At 43.8% G+C, this 12,916-nt stretch overlaps 1 protein-coding gene across 1 annotated transcript in view; it reads right to left on the bottom strand.

The window, feature by feature from the left end:
* The window catches only part of DDAH1 (dimethylarginine dimethylaminohydrolase 1), a 244,529-nt gene extending 231,967 nt beyond the window's left edge, over window positions 1-12,562 (bottom strand). Inside the window, exon 1 of the mRNA XM_061183944.1 lies at window positions 12,307-12,562. Within this exon, the coding sequence (XP_061039927.1) occupies window positions 12,307-12,395 (89 nt within the window). The 5' untranslated portion in view covers window positions 12,396-12,562. The remainder of the gene's footprint in view (window positions 1-12,306) is intronic.
* Window positions 12,563-12,916: the final 354 nt, after the last annotated feature.

The following is a 12,916-nucleotide window of genomic DNA, read 5'->3' as shown; positions in this document are numbered from 1 at the left end:
AGCACAAGTCTTTGCTTGAAAAAGGACCCAAAGGACACGTTCCCACATGAGGGTGAGGGAGCTGGTGTACAGGGAACAGATCCATCATCCATATTTTTAGTCATCAAAGCATTCTAGAAGGACTAAGGACTTAACGTAGCAGATACCACAACACAACCTCACAAGACAGCATTATCTAGGTGCACAATCTGGGCATGTGGATTTTGAAATGTGTCCAGCACAGCTAAAGGGATATAAATGTGTGTGTTGTTTAAGGGGTAGAGAAAGGAGAGACAACCATAAAAAAGACATAGGATTGATCACTTCAGCTTTCTTTTCCAGACTTTATCTCTCCCTAAATCTACAAACCATATTAAAGAGTCAGTGCTTACAATGAGGGAAGGGCAGAGAGATCAAGCATGCTTTGACTGCTCAGTATCCCTTAGAAAAGTATTTCTACACAGAATTTTTCAAAGGAGAACAAAAGTTCCCTTGCCAAAAATAAGAAGGGCACATAGATCCAGGGGAAAAATTCCTTGTCGGTGAAGACAGAGACATCTTTTATGTTCATCACTATACCTTCTGTGTCAAGTATAGTGTTAAATAGATAGCTCTATTAATGAGATGATTCGATGTAACCATAACAGCTAAACTTTACTGAACACCTAGTATACGGCTTTGTGACAGCACTGTTCTACAAGATCTGCATAAATTAAATCATTGAATGCTTACAGCGAACCTGTGAGATACGTGCTTGTATTGTTCCCATTTGAGAGATGAGGATACTGAAGCATAGAAAGTCTAGGTATTTCATCCCAGGTCAAAGAGCTCTTAAGTGAGAGAGCCAGAATTCAACATCAAGCACTTTGGGATCTAGAGTTTATGCTTGCAGGGTAAAGAAATGGGTTTTGTGCCTCTGCTACAACCATGAGGAATTGGAAGAAACAGCTAAACCTAGTATTATGGCTTGAATTGTATCCTCTCAAAATTCATATTTTGAAGTCCTAACCCTAGTACCTCATAATGTGACTATATTTAGAAATAGGGTCTTTAAAGAGGTAATTAAGTTAAAATGAAATCATTATGGTGTAGTCCAATTAAGGGTAATCCAATATGTCTGGTGTCTTTATAAGAAGAAATGGACACAGACATGTACATGTATATATGAAGACAAAAGGATCACCATCTGAAAGCCAAGGAAAGATGCCTCAGAAGAAACCAACCCTGCTAACACATTGATCTTGGACTTCTAGCCTCCATAACTGTAAGAAAATAAATTGCTGTTATTTAAGCCACCTAATCTGTGATCTTTTATTATGCCAGTCCTATCAAACTAATACATTCAGTGTTAAAGTGTAAAATGGAAACCAAGGAAAATGCATTTGGTCCAAATGAGTCAAAATAAATACAACAATTCAAGGCAGAAAGTTGCTTCCCTTCCATTGACATGGGTTGACCAGTTATGCAACTGTTGCAAGTTCCCAATTAGTTGGGAGGTGCTGTCAGGACATTCCTTTCGATGTCTCAGACAGCTCCACTCTCAGAGGATCCTTAATGAATACAAAGGCTGAAAAATGTGACTCCGCTTAGACTTCGTGGAGGGTATATGATTTCTATATCTGTAGATTTTCTTGTCCCCAGGTATTTCCACGTTCTGAGTAAAGCCCTTTCTTTACTATACACTCATTTATCAGGTACCTCATATTGTAAAGTAGTTTTTAGTATAAAAGTTATACTAAAAGAAAATAAGGAGAGGGACTTCCCTGGTGGTCCAGTGGGTAAGACTCTACCCTCCCAGTGCAGAGGGCCAGGGTTCGATCCCTGGTCGGGGAACTAGATCTCACCTGCATGCCACAACTAAGAGTCAGAACGCCGCAACAAAGATCCCACGTGCTGCAACTAAGACCCAGCACAGCCAAAATAATTAATTAATTAATTAATTAATTAATTAATATTTAAAAAAAGAAAATAAGGAGAATCTAAAAATCACCTGTAATCCCATTATCCACAGATAAATGCTGTTAACAAAGAATGAATATATATACATATGATCTTTATATAAAAGTGATATCTTGATATGTATAGAATTTTTTGTCCTGCTTTTATCCTGCTTTCAATTAACATTGTTTTGAGAGTTTTCCCCCAAGTTATTAAATAGTTTTCAGAAAACATGATTCTAATGGCTTCATCATATTCCTTCCAAGAGATTATGCTGTAATTTATTAAATATAAACTCAATACTGGCAAGGATATTGTGAAGCAGGCACTCTCCTAAACTGTTGGTAGAAGTAGAAAATGTTATGACCTTCTGGAAAGCAGTTTGACATTATAGATCAATATCATTAAAAGAATTCATACCCACTGCTCTGGTAATGAAAGGCAAAAGAAATGTGTAAACCTTCACCTACTCAGTGAAGCCATCTTAGACCTACATCTTCTTTAAATTGCATTCCTGACATTCGATGTTGACTAGTAGAGAGACCTCAGTGACATCCTAGGTCATTCAATAGAGACACCAGCAGTCACATCTTAGTAGTAAGCCTGAACTATCTCCTGAGTAAAGGATTCTCTAGACCTGCCCTAGGAAAGTATAAGGCTTTGAATGGGTCAAGCTGATCTGCATGTAACTTAACGACTTGCCAAAACAAAGCCCCACACTATTTAAAGAAAGAAAAAACATCCAGAAACTCAACAACATAAGATTTATAACAGCTTCCAAGTAAAAAATTACTAGACATGTCAAGCAGCAGGAAAATGTGATCCAGAATCAGGAGAAAAAGTAATCAATAGAAACAAACCTAGAAATTACAGGGATAATGAGACTAGAAGATAACATTAAAACAGCTATTATAACTATGTACAAGTATTTAAAGTAAAACGTAAACATAGTGAGACGAGAAGTGGAAGATATTTTAAAAAGAATTAAATGGTTTATTTTTGGACCACAATGAAATCAAACTAGAAATAAATAACAGAATGATACCTGGAAAATATCCAAATATTTGGATCCTAAATAACACACTAAATAACCAGGAGTCAAAATAAAATAAAAAAGGAAATTAGAAAATCCTTTGAGGGACTTCCCTAGTGGTCCAGTGGGTAAGGCTCCACATTCCCAATGCAGGGGGCCCGGGTTCGATCCCTGGTCTGGGAACTAGATCCTGCATGCATGCTGCAACCAAGAGTCCGCATGCTGCAGTGAAGATCCTGCGTGCCCCAACTAAGACCCAGCGCAGCCAAAATAAATAAATAAATAATAAACAAATAAATATTAAAAAAAAGAAAGTCCTTTACAATGAATGAAAATAAAAGCATATATATCAAAATTTGTGGGAGGCAGCTGGAGCATCTATAGGGAAATCTACAAAAGCAGAAACTAACACACCATTGTAAAGCAATTATACTCCAATAAAGATGTTAAAAAAATAATAAAATAAATGCTTATAATAGAAAGAAAAAAGGCCTTAAATCAATGATCTAGGCTTCCATATTAAGAAACTTGACAAATAAGAGAAAACTGAGCCCAAAGTAAACAAAAGAAAAGAAATAACGCCAGATGGCACACCACAAACAATGGGGGAATCAAATTAAACAATACTCTAAAATGCTACCAAATGTAATAGGATCCTAGGACACAGTCTTCTTGCCCAATAAGTTCTCCTTTCCTGTCTACTTCCAATGTGGTCCACTGCCTAGGAGAAAGGCTTCAAGTAACTGGGTTTACCTTTAAAACTATATAACAGAAATCCTGGGATTCACTATGCTCCATTTCTGATAAGGCCAAGAATATAACTCACACATCCATTACTTATCATCAGAACTCCAGAAGATGTAAGATACCTAAAAGGCCATAAATAGACATCAGGAAGCCTGGATTGCTTACCAAAGGGAAGCGGAAAGGCATTCATAACAAAACTATCCAACCCCTTATTAAGGAGAGGTTATCAGAGGACCCTCCAGGCTCATGCTGATACTATGTCCTAAGCAGAGTCGTTTAAACGAAGCAGAGAAAAACACAGCCTGTTCTTTCAAGCTTTGCAGAAGCACTGGAAGTTCCAAGAGCAACACCGTCCAGTGCGATGAGAAGACCTCACCCCTAGTATAGGGCCATGTTCAGACAGGGATCCAGAAGCAGTTCTGGTGCACTGCACCCTTGTGAAGGGACACAGTATTTGCACACACACATTATTTACCCATGCTCTTACCACTCTAGACCATGCTGTCCTCAAAGTCAGGGACCACATCTTAGTCACCTTTATATCTCTAAACCCTGGCATGGTGCAATCATTTAATAAATGTCCTTTAAAAGGCAAGCGGGAACCCCCCAGAAACCTAAAGGGGTTATAGATAACACCCAATGTGACAGCCTCGAGACTCAGAAAACAAAACAAGCCTCCAGATCCAAGCTGAAACCAAAGAACAGAGGCTTATTACCTCTTCCCTGAGTTCAATTTGATTTTTAAAACATTTAAAAATGGATTTGTTTCCAGCCTTCAGTGAGCATTTGGGTGGGACTGGGTTTTACCTTAACTAGTCTGCCCATCCTTTTCCCACGGTGTTCTGGAAGAAAGCAGAGAGCGGTGACTCAAAACTTGGCACCATTCTTAGTTCCTATGTGCTGACACCAGTTTGAATTCCAAAAGAGAGACGTTTACAAAGGATCAAAACCTGGATGCCCTGGCCCTAGGATGTGGTTCACATTATAAACTTTCCAACATGATGCTAAATTAGCTGCATAAGTGGAGAGGGGACTTCAAGTGGAAATTGTCTCACTTCTCACTTTATGTCACTTCAGAAGTCTTTCCGGAGCTTACCCCACACCCACCCTCATCCCCTACCTGCTTCCTTGGCCACAGTTTTTCGGATTGCAGGCCCTTGAAAACAGTGTTTGCAGGATGGCCCAACTATGAAAGTAGGCCTTTCTGGCCACGTCTCCTGGACTGAGACTCAAGGACTTCTCCATTCAAAATAGCAGAGCAAGGACCTAGAAAGTGCAGAAGGCCCAGAGAAAAGAAAGGTGAATGGAGTCTGGATGCGCTGTGCTAACAAGAAAAGATAATGAATCCACAAGAATGTCATAATTCACCATGTTCTTCTCATTCCATCCCCCTCAACCTTCCCTCCCCCAACACACAAGCACGCGCACTCACACACACTTCAGTGCATTTGTCCGATACCCTTTTCACATAGTCCTCTAACTTCCGAGTTTCCACTCCCTTTATAAGTGTTTGCTCTTTTTCTGTATTCTTTTATTGTTACCACCTTGCCTTTATAGAGCCGCAGTATCACTTTAGTGCAGCCTTAGACTGCCATGGCACTTCCCTCTGTCTTTGAAACATAGAATCCCGAAATCATACTTCCTTCATTATTTCCAATTGAACTCCACATCCTGAGGAACCTGTCCTCTGTCCCTAGAAGGCAGAAATCATGTATATCTAAATCATTCTACATAGTGCCTAGCAAGGAAGCAACTGTAAGTGCAGGCTTAATATCACCATGCCTGTTCTCTGATTATAATGATGATGATAATGATTCCATTCACTTTAATCTGCACCTCCTTTTAGAAGCCAGGCTCACCAGTGAGTGGCTCAAAAAATTCAACATCAATGGATCTGAAAGTGCTAAGAAAAGGTAAAAGGGCTGGCTCTATAAAGCAAGGTGGTAACAATTAAAAAAAATAGAAAAAGAGCAAACACTCATAAAGGGAGTGGAAACTCAGGAAGTCAGGATGGTGTAGCAGACATGTAGAAAGGGCACAGGCTTTGGGTCTGGACACAGTCAGACAGGTCTGGGTTAGAATCCTTATTTGGTTGCATTCTAACTGCTTGTTCTTGGGCAACTTGTTTAACTTCTCTGAACCCCGACTTCCTAAGCTTAGAAAGATGTTCAAAATGCTCACCTTAGAGGATTTTCTTGAACATTAGGTGAGATAACCTCTAAGGCATTTGGCTCATGTCAGTTGCCCTGTAAATGTCAGTTCCCTTCCCTCCCACCTCAGAAAGAAGGATCCATAGTGATAATTTCCAACAGCACCCACGGGGATGGTCCTCTCTGTGATTAATGCATTTTCAGAGGCTCATCCTAAGTTTCTCACTTTTAGGTGTTGTCTGTTGTCTCATGAAGATGCCCATGTTCTGTGCAATCACCAGCTTCAAGGGGATCCTACATGTTAGTGCCTGTGTATAACTGGGTCTGACCTGTCCCATCCATCAAAAAATACAAACTGAACAACACCTCACATCTTTAAAGGGGGGGACTCAAAGTTAGACGTCCCTTGTCTGTACTCCCAGAGCAATTTGGCTACACTGTACATAGAAAATAGATCGCTATATTGTATTATCTGTTTGAGCATCTAGATCTCCCCTAGGCTACGAGACCATAATGGTAAAGTCTAGATATTATTTCTCTTTGCATTGCCACCTAGCATGAAGCCTGTCATTCATATCATATTTATAGGATTGAACTGAGCCATCATCTCCTGGATCTGCAGTGCTTTGGTATATATTCCACACTTTATAATTCCCCCAGCAGCATTTCCCAGAGCCTCAGAAGGTTCAAGCATTGAACACATATTGTCTTTTTCCTTTAAGAATTGACTGTTTAGGTGATCAAAAGGAACAAACTTGCAGTTATAATAGAATATAAGATAAATAAATCCTGGGGATGTAATGTACAGCATGGCTAGTAATACTATATTGTATATGTGAAAGGTGCTAAGAGAGTAGATCTTAAAAGTTCTACTCACCAGAAAAACAAAACAAAACAAAAACTGTAACTATGTGAGGTGATGGATGTGAACTAGACTTACTGTGGTGATCATTTCCCAATATATACATACATTGAATCATTATGTTGTACACGTAAAACGAATATAATGTTGTACGTCAGTTATATCTCAATTTTTTAAAAAGTTAGAAACAAGTACCAAAAAAAAGAACTGACTGTTTAAAAATAGCTTTGTTTTTCTTTTGAAAACTAAGACCTAATTAAAGGAGAGGGGATAAAAAAAAGTCAGAGAAACATCTGGGACTAGCCTCAAATTGCTCTATGCTTTTTATGTTTTGCCATAACCTTGGGCACCACACCCATGCCCACATCCAAGGCTCAGGGACACCTTGCACAAGGTGCACAGAGGGAGTGCTTGGTGGGTGCCTGGAGGGCTCCATGCTGAGCAGCTGTGATATGAGGGTGACCATGCGCCATGGGTGGTAGCAGCACCATCTGCCTCAGGTAATAAAGTCAATGGTGATGACTAAGTTAGGCTAGAAGTATCTCTCAATCTCTGAGTTCCTCCTCTGCTCTGACACATCTCTTTCTCTTCAGAGAAAACAGGAACAAGCTCAGGCAAGGGTCCCTGAGGAGGAAACCCTCTTTTATTATTTGACTCATTCATTACCAGATTTTCCTGAAGAAAGTGGGGTCCACAATGACTGAAAACAAAATTAAGCTCACATTTAGAAAAATATTTAAGTGAGGAATCCACAATCGTTTTTAAGGGGAAGTCAAGAAGTTGGGGGCAAGTGCCTAGACTTTAAGGCGGATTTCATGGAGGGCAAATGCCATGTTCTTCCTCAAAAGAATGGTCTTTGGAGACAGACACTCTGCGCTACCTTAACATCTTATATATATATATATATATATATATATATATATATATATATATATATATGTATGTATATATGAACTGCTTAGCCTTTGGTAGGCAAAACCCAGGCCTCATAGACATAGCGATCCCCATGGCTCCCAAACACTGAGACCAAGTGTCAGCTGGCACTAATCCTCAGGTGTGGTGTTTTGTATCTAGCTGATCTGTGGAGCACTTGAGTGCATGACCCTGAGTTGGAACAACCCCATTATCTTACAGATGAGGAAACCAAGGCAAAACCTCACATGGCTCGACACTGCTTGTAGGCAAAGTTGCAACTCCATGACAGGCAAGGCCATTTGAGTGCTTTCTTAGATGATTGCTGGAGCCCCAGTGCAAGCCAGGATCCTGGCCTGGGTGGATCCTATAAATCACATCAGCTATATACCATTTATCAAATGATTTTTTAACTAGAGTTCATCAAGTTTTTTCATCTAGTCTAAAGAATACAGAATATTCTCTAGAGAATAAGTCTAGCTCATTCTATGCTAATTGTAGTAAAAGTAAAGGTAACCGTGGTGCTTGCTGTGGAAATAATTATAATTTATTAAGTACTTACTATATGCCAAGCCTCCTGCTGAGTATTAAACATGTCTTATGTCTTCTTTCACATAATCAGCCCAACTGCCAGAATCCTCCTTTACACTTAATCCTCGGTCCCGCAAAATTTGGCATGAATAAATGGCTTCAGTCTCTCTGTAGGATCTATCTGTGTGCTCATGTACTGTGCCCAGATCAAATCCTTTCTAGATGCTGAATGTGGTATGTGTGGTTTTAAGTGGGCAGTTAAGAGACAGGTATCTCTGGAAATAAAACCCAGAAGAGGTGAAGGTTAATTCTTAATCCTTAAATCTGGAACCAACCCATTTGATAGTGACTTATAATTAATATATTTCATATTGCTCAAGCATGTCTAGAAGATAGATTGCAGGGCAGAGTGGGAGACGTGCCTTCCAGTTCATTCCTTTGAAATGTTTCTGTGTTATCACAAAACAAGAAGTTCTGTAAGGTAAAGGGGCTAGAAATGCCTGGCTTCCTGTGGACAGATGCCAGGTGGAGGAAATAAACAGATATAGCTCCCACTTGATACGAATGCCCTAAAAAAATTGTTTCCTAGCATGCTGCCAAAGGAGTGCCCGCTGCTTACAACATAAAGTCAAGGGGAGAAGTAAGAGGGAGACTGAGTGGTGTTTGGGGAGTGTGAAAAGTAGAAAATAAGAAAAAGACACTGATTCCAATTTTGTTGATAAAGTGTAAACTCTTACAACTGAGTCAGTCAAGTGACAGCCATGATTCTTAAACAAATGAAAATCTAGTCAAACTGACAATTAAATGGAGCCCATGGTGCTATTCCTTAACATTTCACGAGAGGCTGAGAGTTACAGAATGCCAGAGCAGGACAGGTTCTTAGAGACATTCAGTCTGGAGGTCACAACTGGCAGCTCCCTCACACTGTCTTCTTTGGTTTTCCCAGGATTAACTTTGATGGCATTTTAACATTGTTCTAATTAATTACCAACATTTTAAAAAGTAAAAGCCTTCACCTAAAGATCCAGATCTCTTTAAAAACTGAGAAAACAAGCAAACACTGGACCTACATTTTCACCTACCAACCACTTAGCCCCCACTGCACACCCCCCTCCCCGCCCCCACCCATAGAGTCCACACCATCCGCATGGTTCCCCCAGGCTGAGGCCAGTGTCAGCTGGCAAAAATCCTTGGAATGGCATTTTGTTTACCTGGCTGATCCCTGTGAGCGCTTCAGTGCGTATCCCCTGAGCTGGGGCAACCCCATTATCTTATAAATGAGGAAACCAAGGCAAAACCTCACACGGCTCACCACTGGCTGTAGACAGAGTCCCAATGCCACGGGCAAGGCCATTTGCGGAAGATCCCAGCTGACCTCTCTTGCCAGTTCCCCAAAGGGATTCCATGGTCAAGCCTCCCTAGCGGGTCCTCATTATGCATGGTCAAGGCTCTGTTCCCTCTGTCTCAAATATCCTTCCGTGTAGAAGACTCTTGCTCATCCTTACAGACCCAGATTAGTTCCATTTTCACTCCCCAGGGCCGAAAGTGTCCACACAGCACTTTGTATGCACTTCAGGAACAGACAGTAAAGTCCTTCGGGGAAGGTCAATGTTAAAGTCCTCTTTTTTATGTCACCAGTGCCTACCATGGTACCATGACATACCATGAGATCAGAATAAATCTGGGGTTCAAAGAGGATAAACAATTTGTCCTCAGATACATAGATAATTATACTCATAACATATAGTTAGAAAAAACAAGTTAAAAGTAGATTGGGTCCATAAGGAACACTCAGACTGATAAACTATCAAGTAAGTGACACTGAAAACCACCTCAGTGACAAATGTAGTTCCTACCGGGCCAAGCCTTATTCCAGAAGTAGGGACTGCCTGATCAATGTGGCTTGTAAGGTATCAGAAGGACCCCAAAGGCCAGGATACCTTCCCCACCCTCTGCCAAGGTGTCTAAAAGTCCACTATGTAAACTTATTTGCGTTAAGGCTTTTTCTGTTGAAATGCAACACTCCTTTCCCCCTCTTCCCTAAGAGCCAGTACATTAGGCAATTCTTAGAGGTTCACACAGCTTCAGTTAACTTCTCAACTACTTTTCTATCTGATGCATTTATCCTGAAACATCTGGGTAAGTTGTGATAGAGTTAAACAAAGGTTAAGTTCCAGAAGAAGGGACAGGCCTGAACGTCTAAAGTACGAGATGGGGAGTAGGCACAGCGGTTAAGGGCAAGGCCTGCTGGGACCAAGATGCCTGGGTTCAGTTCTGCTACCTGCTAGGTGAGTGCCCTTTGGCTAGACATTTACCCTCTGTGCCTCCATTTCTTCATTTAGATAGAAAATGGTGTTAACCGGAGGATCTACCTCAATGGGGCACTGGAGAATGAAATAAGTCAATAAATAGCAGGCATTCAAAACTGTGCCTGACACAGAGTGAGCCCTATATAAGCGTTGGCTTCTGTTATTATCAGGAGAGGATGGCGTGAAATTTAGCCCTGAAAGGGACTGCTCCAGTTTTACTACCTGCTGTCTCCTTTCCCAATTTATTGATGAAGGATACAAGGCCCAGAGAGGATGTGCAGTTTACTGAAGACTGCAGGCTAGTGGATGGCAGAGCTAGGGCTTCCTATCCAGGGGTTCTGCCCCCACGGAACTTACTGATGAGGAAGGGAGGAAGGGATGTGGGAGACCAAGAGAAACCAAGAGGGAGCTCCAGCCTCTCTCCCTTCTAGGGATAACGGGATCCAGGCCCTGGGAGACTTCTCCCCAAAGTCAATTCCACGTCCCCGCTCTCGGGTGGGCTTGATGTCTGAACGAACGCCACGCTCCGGCAACGCACACACAGCCCCGCACCTGGGCGTGCCCTCCAAGTCTGGCACAGCGCGGCAACTCTCTGCCCCGTTGGGAGGACGAGTCAACAGCGGGGTGGACGGGAAAAGTGACACAATCGGGCCGGCGCCCTCCCGGCCAGCCACCCACGCAGCCCAGGGCGGGCCGGGCCCTCTCAGGGGTGCGGGCTCGGGCCGGGCGGCGGCGGTCTCCCCGGCACGCGCGCACCCGCACGCCAGCCCCGCCTGCGGCCAGGCGGCCCGAGGACCGGGCGCGGGCACTTTTCAGCAGCTCGGCGGCCGCGCCGTTGCTGGGCCTCCTCCTAGGGCCGCCGCCGCCGCCCCCCGGAGCTGGATGACGGAGTCTTAAAAGACTTTCACCAAATATGGGCTGGGGCTGGAAACGTCCTGCGCCGCGCGCCGCCGGAAACCTCTAGTCCTGGCCACCGCGGCGACTCCGGGAGCGCGGGCCGGGCAGCCGGCAGGGGGCGGCGGGCAGCAGGCAGCCGGGCGCGTCCCGGTGCTCGGGCCCCGGATCTCTCCCCATCCCCCCTGCCCGCCGTCTCCGCAGGGGTCCCGGGGGCAGCTGAGGCCTTCCCAGCGCCACTGCCACCCAGTTCCCGCCGCCATCCCGGCTCTCTGGCTCTCCCTGCAGTCACTCGGGGTGGGGTGGGGCTTGGGGGAGCGGAGAGCAATAGGATGGCGCAGGGGCGCCACCTTAAAGTTGGCCTTTCGCCGTCACAATAAGTTGTGCTGTACCTTAAGGTGGCTATAAAAGGTGGAGTTGTGAGCCCGCCGAGTACCTCTGAGGACAAACACGCACACACACAGCTATTACAGGCACTCCCGTCGTCCAAGGCAGTGTTTCTCAGGGTGTGATTCCCCGAACAAGCAGCATCAGCATCACCTCGGGACTTCTTACAAGTGTTAACTAATAAGAAATTTGGCGGTGGGGCCAGTAGGGTCAGTCGTTTAACCAGCCCTCCAGGTGAGTCTGATGCGGGCCACAGTTTGAGAACCACTGGTCTAGGGCTAGGAAACCGGAGTCGCCAGATTTAGGGTGATTATTATTCTCAGTTGCCGCCAGACAGTGAACCCTTCTTTTGGTGACCTAAAATTCCCTGGCATCAGTGCGCGAGAGACGTTCCCATCGCTCAGTCCAAAGCCAGGAGCTGAGAAGACAAGCAGCCCCTTCTCCGTGCCTTGCAGCCCAAGGAAACAAGGCGGCCCCTTATTCCCTCCTGGGGCTCCCAGAGAGGGAGGGAGAGAGGAAAGAGAGCAAAAGAGCCATGCAGAATTAGCACCCGAAGACACTTACCCGTGAACGTTTGCACACTGACCCTTCAATCTGTCAACGTGAACTGATCTGCAGCTCTCAGCAGAGGAGGGGAGAAGGCGATGGGACATCTGGGGTTTCTGGACCTTCTCTGAGCAGGACTTGACGAGCTGCTGTTCCTCTTGTCTGAGGCTGTCGTTTACTAGCAGTCTCACCAGGACATAGTATATGGAAAGGCTGTGTACACAGGTTACTCCCGTCTCTCCGGCTCCCCAACGTCCTGGCCCTGTTTGCTGCAGCTTCCCACCCCCTCCCATCACACACCCCCTGCTTTAAATGGGCAGCTGACAGTGAGGTTCTGTAAGTTTCTCCTCTGGGGCAAACTCATCCTCCAAGATTCCCCAGATGAAGTCTAGAAACAAACGCACACAACCCTTGTTAGAAAACTTTAATCTGATTTTTAAAGGAATCTCTGGAATGGTGTGTTTTTGAATGCTGTGCAGCAGACTGAATCTCTTTGAGCCCCCTCTTCCACACACACGCGCGCGTGCGCGTGCACACACACACACACAACTTCCATAAAGGAGCAAGGTGTATACATGAGCCAGTTGGATCATCCACTGTAATTTTATTTTAAATTATGATAGACAGA

The sequence above is a fragment of the Eubalaena glacialis genome, chromosome 3, assembly GCF_028564815.1.
Source record: "Eubalaena glacialis isolate mEubGla1 chromosome 3, mEubGla1.1.hap2.+ XY, whole genome shotgun sequence".
Lineage (NCBI taxonomy): Eukaryota > Metazoa > Chordata > Mammalia > Artiodactyla > Balaenidae > Eubalaena > Eubalaena glacialis.
This window is presented reverse-complemented; position numbering and strand designations above follow the sequence as displayed.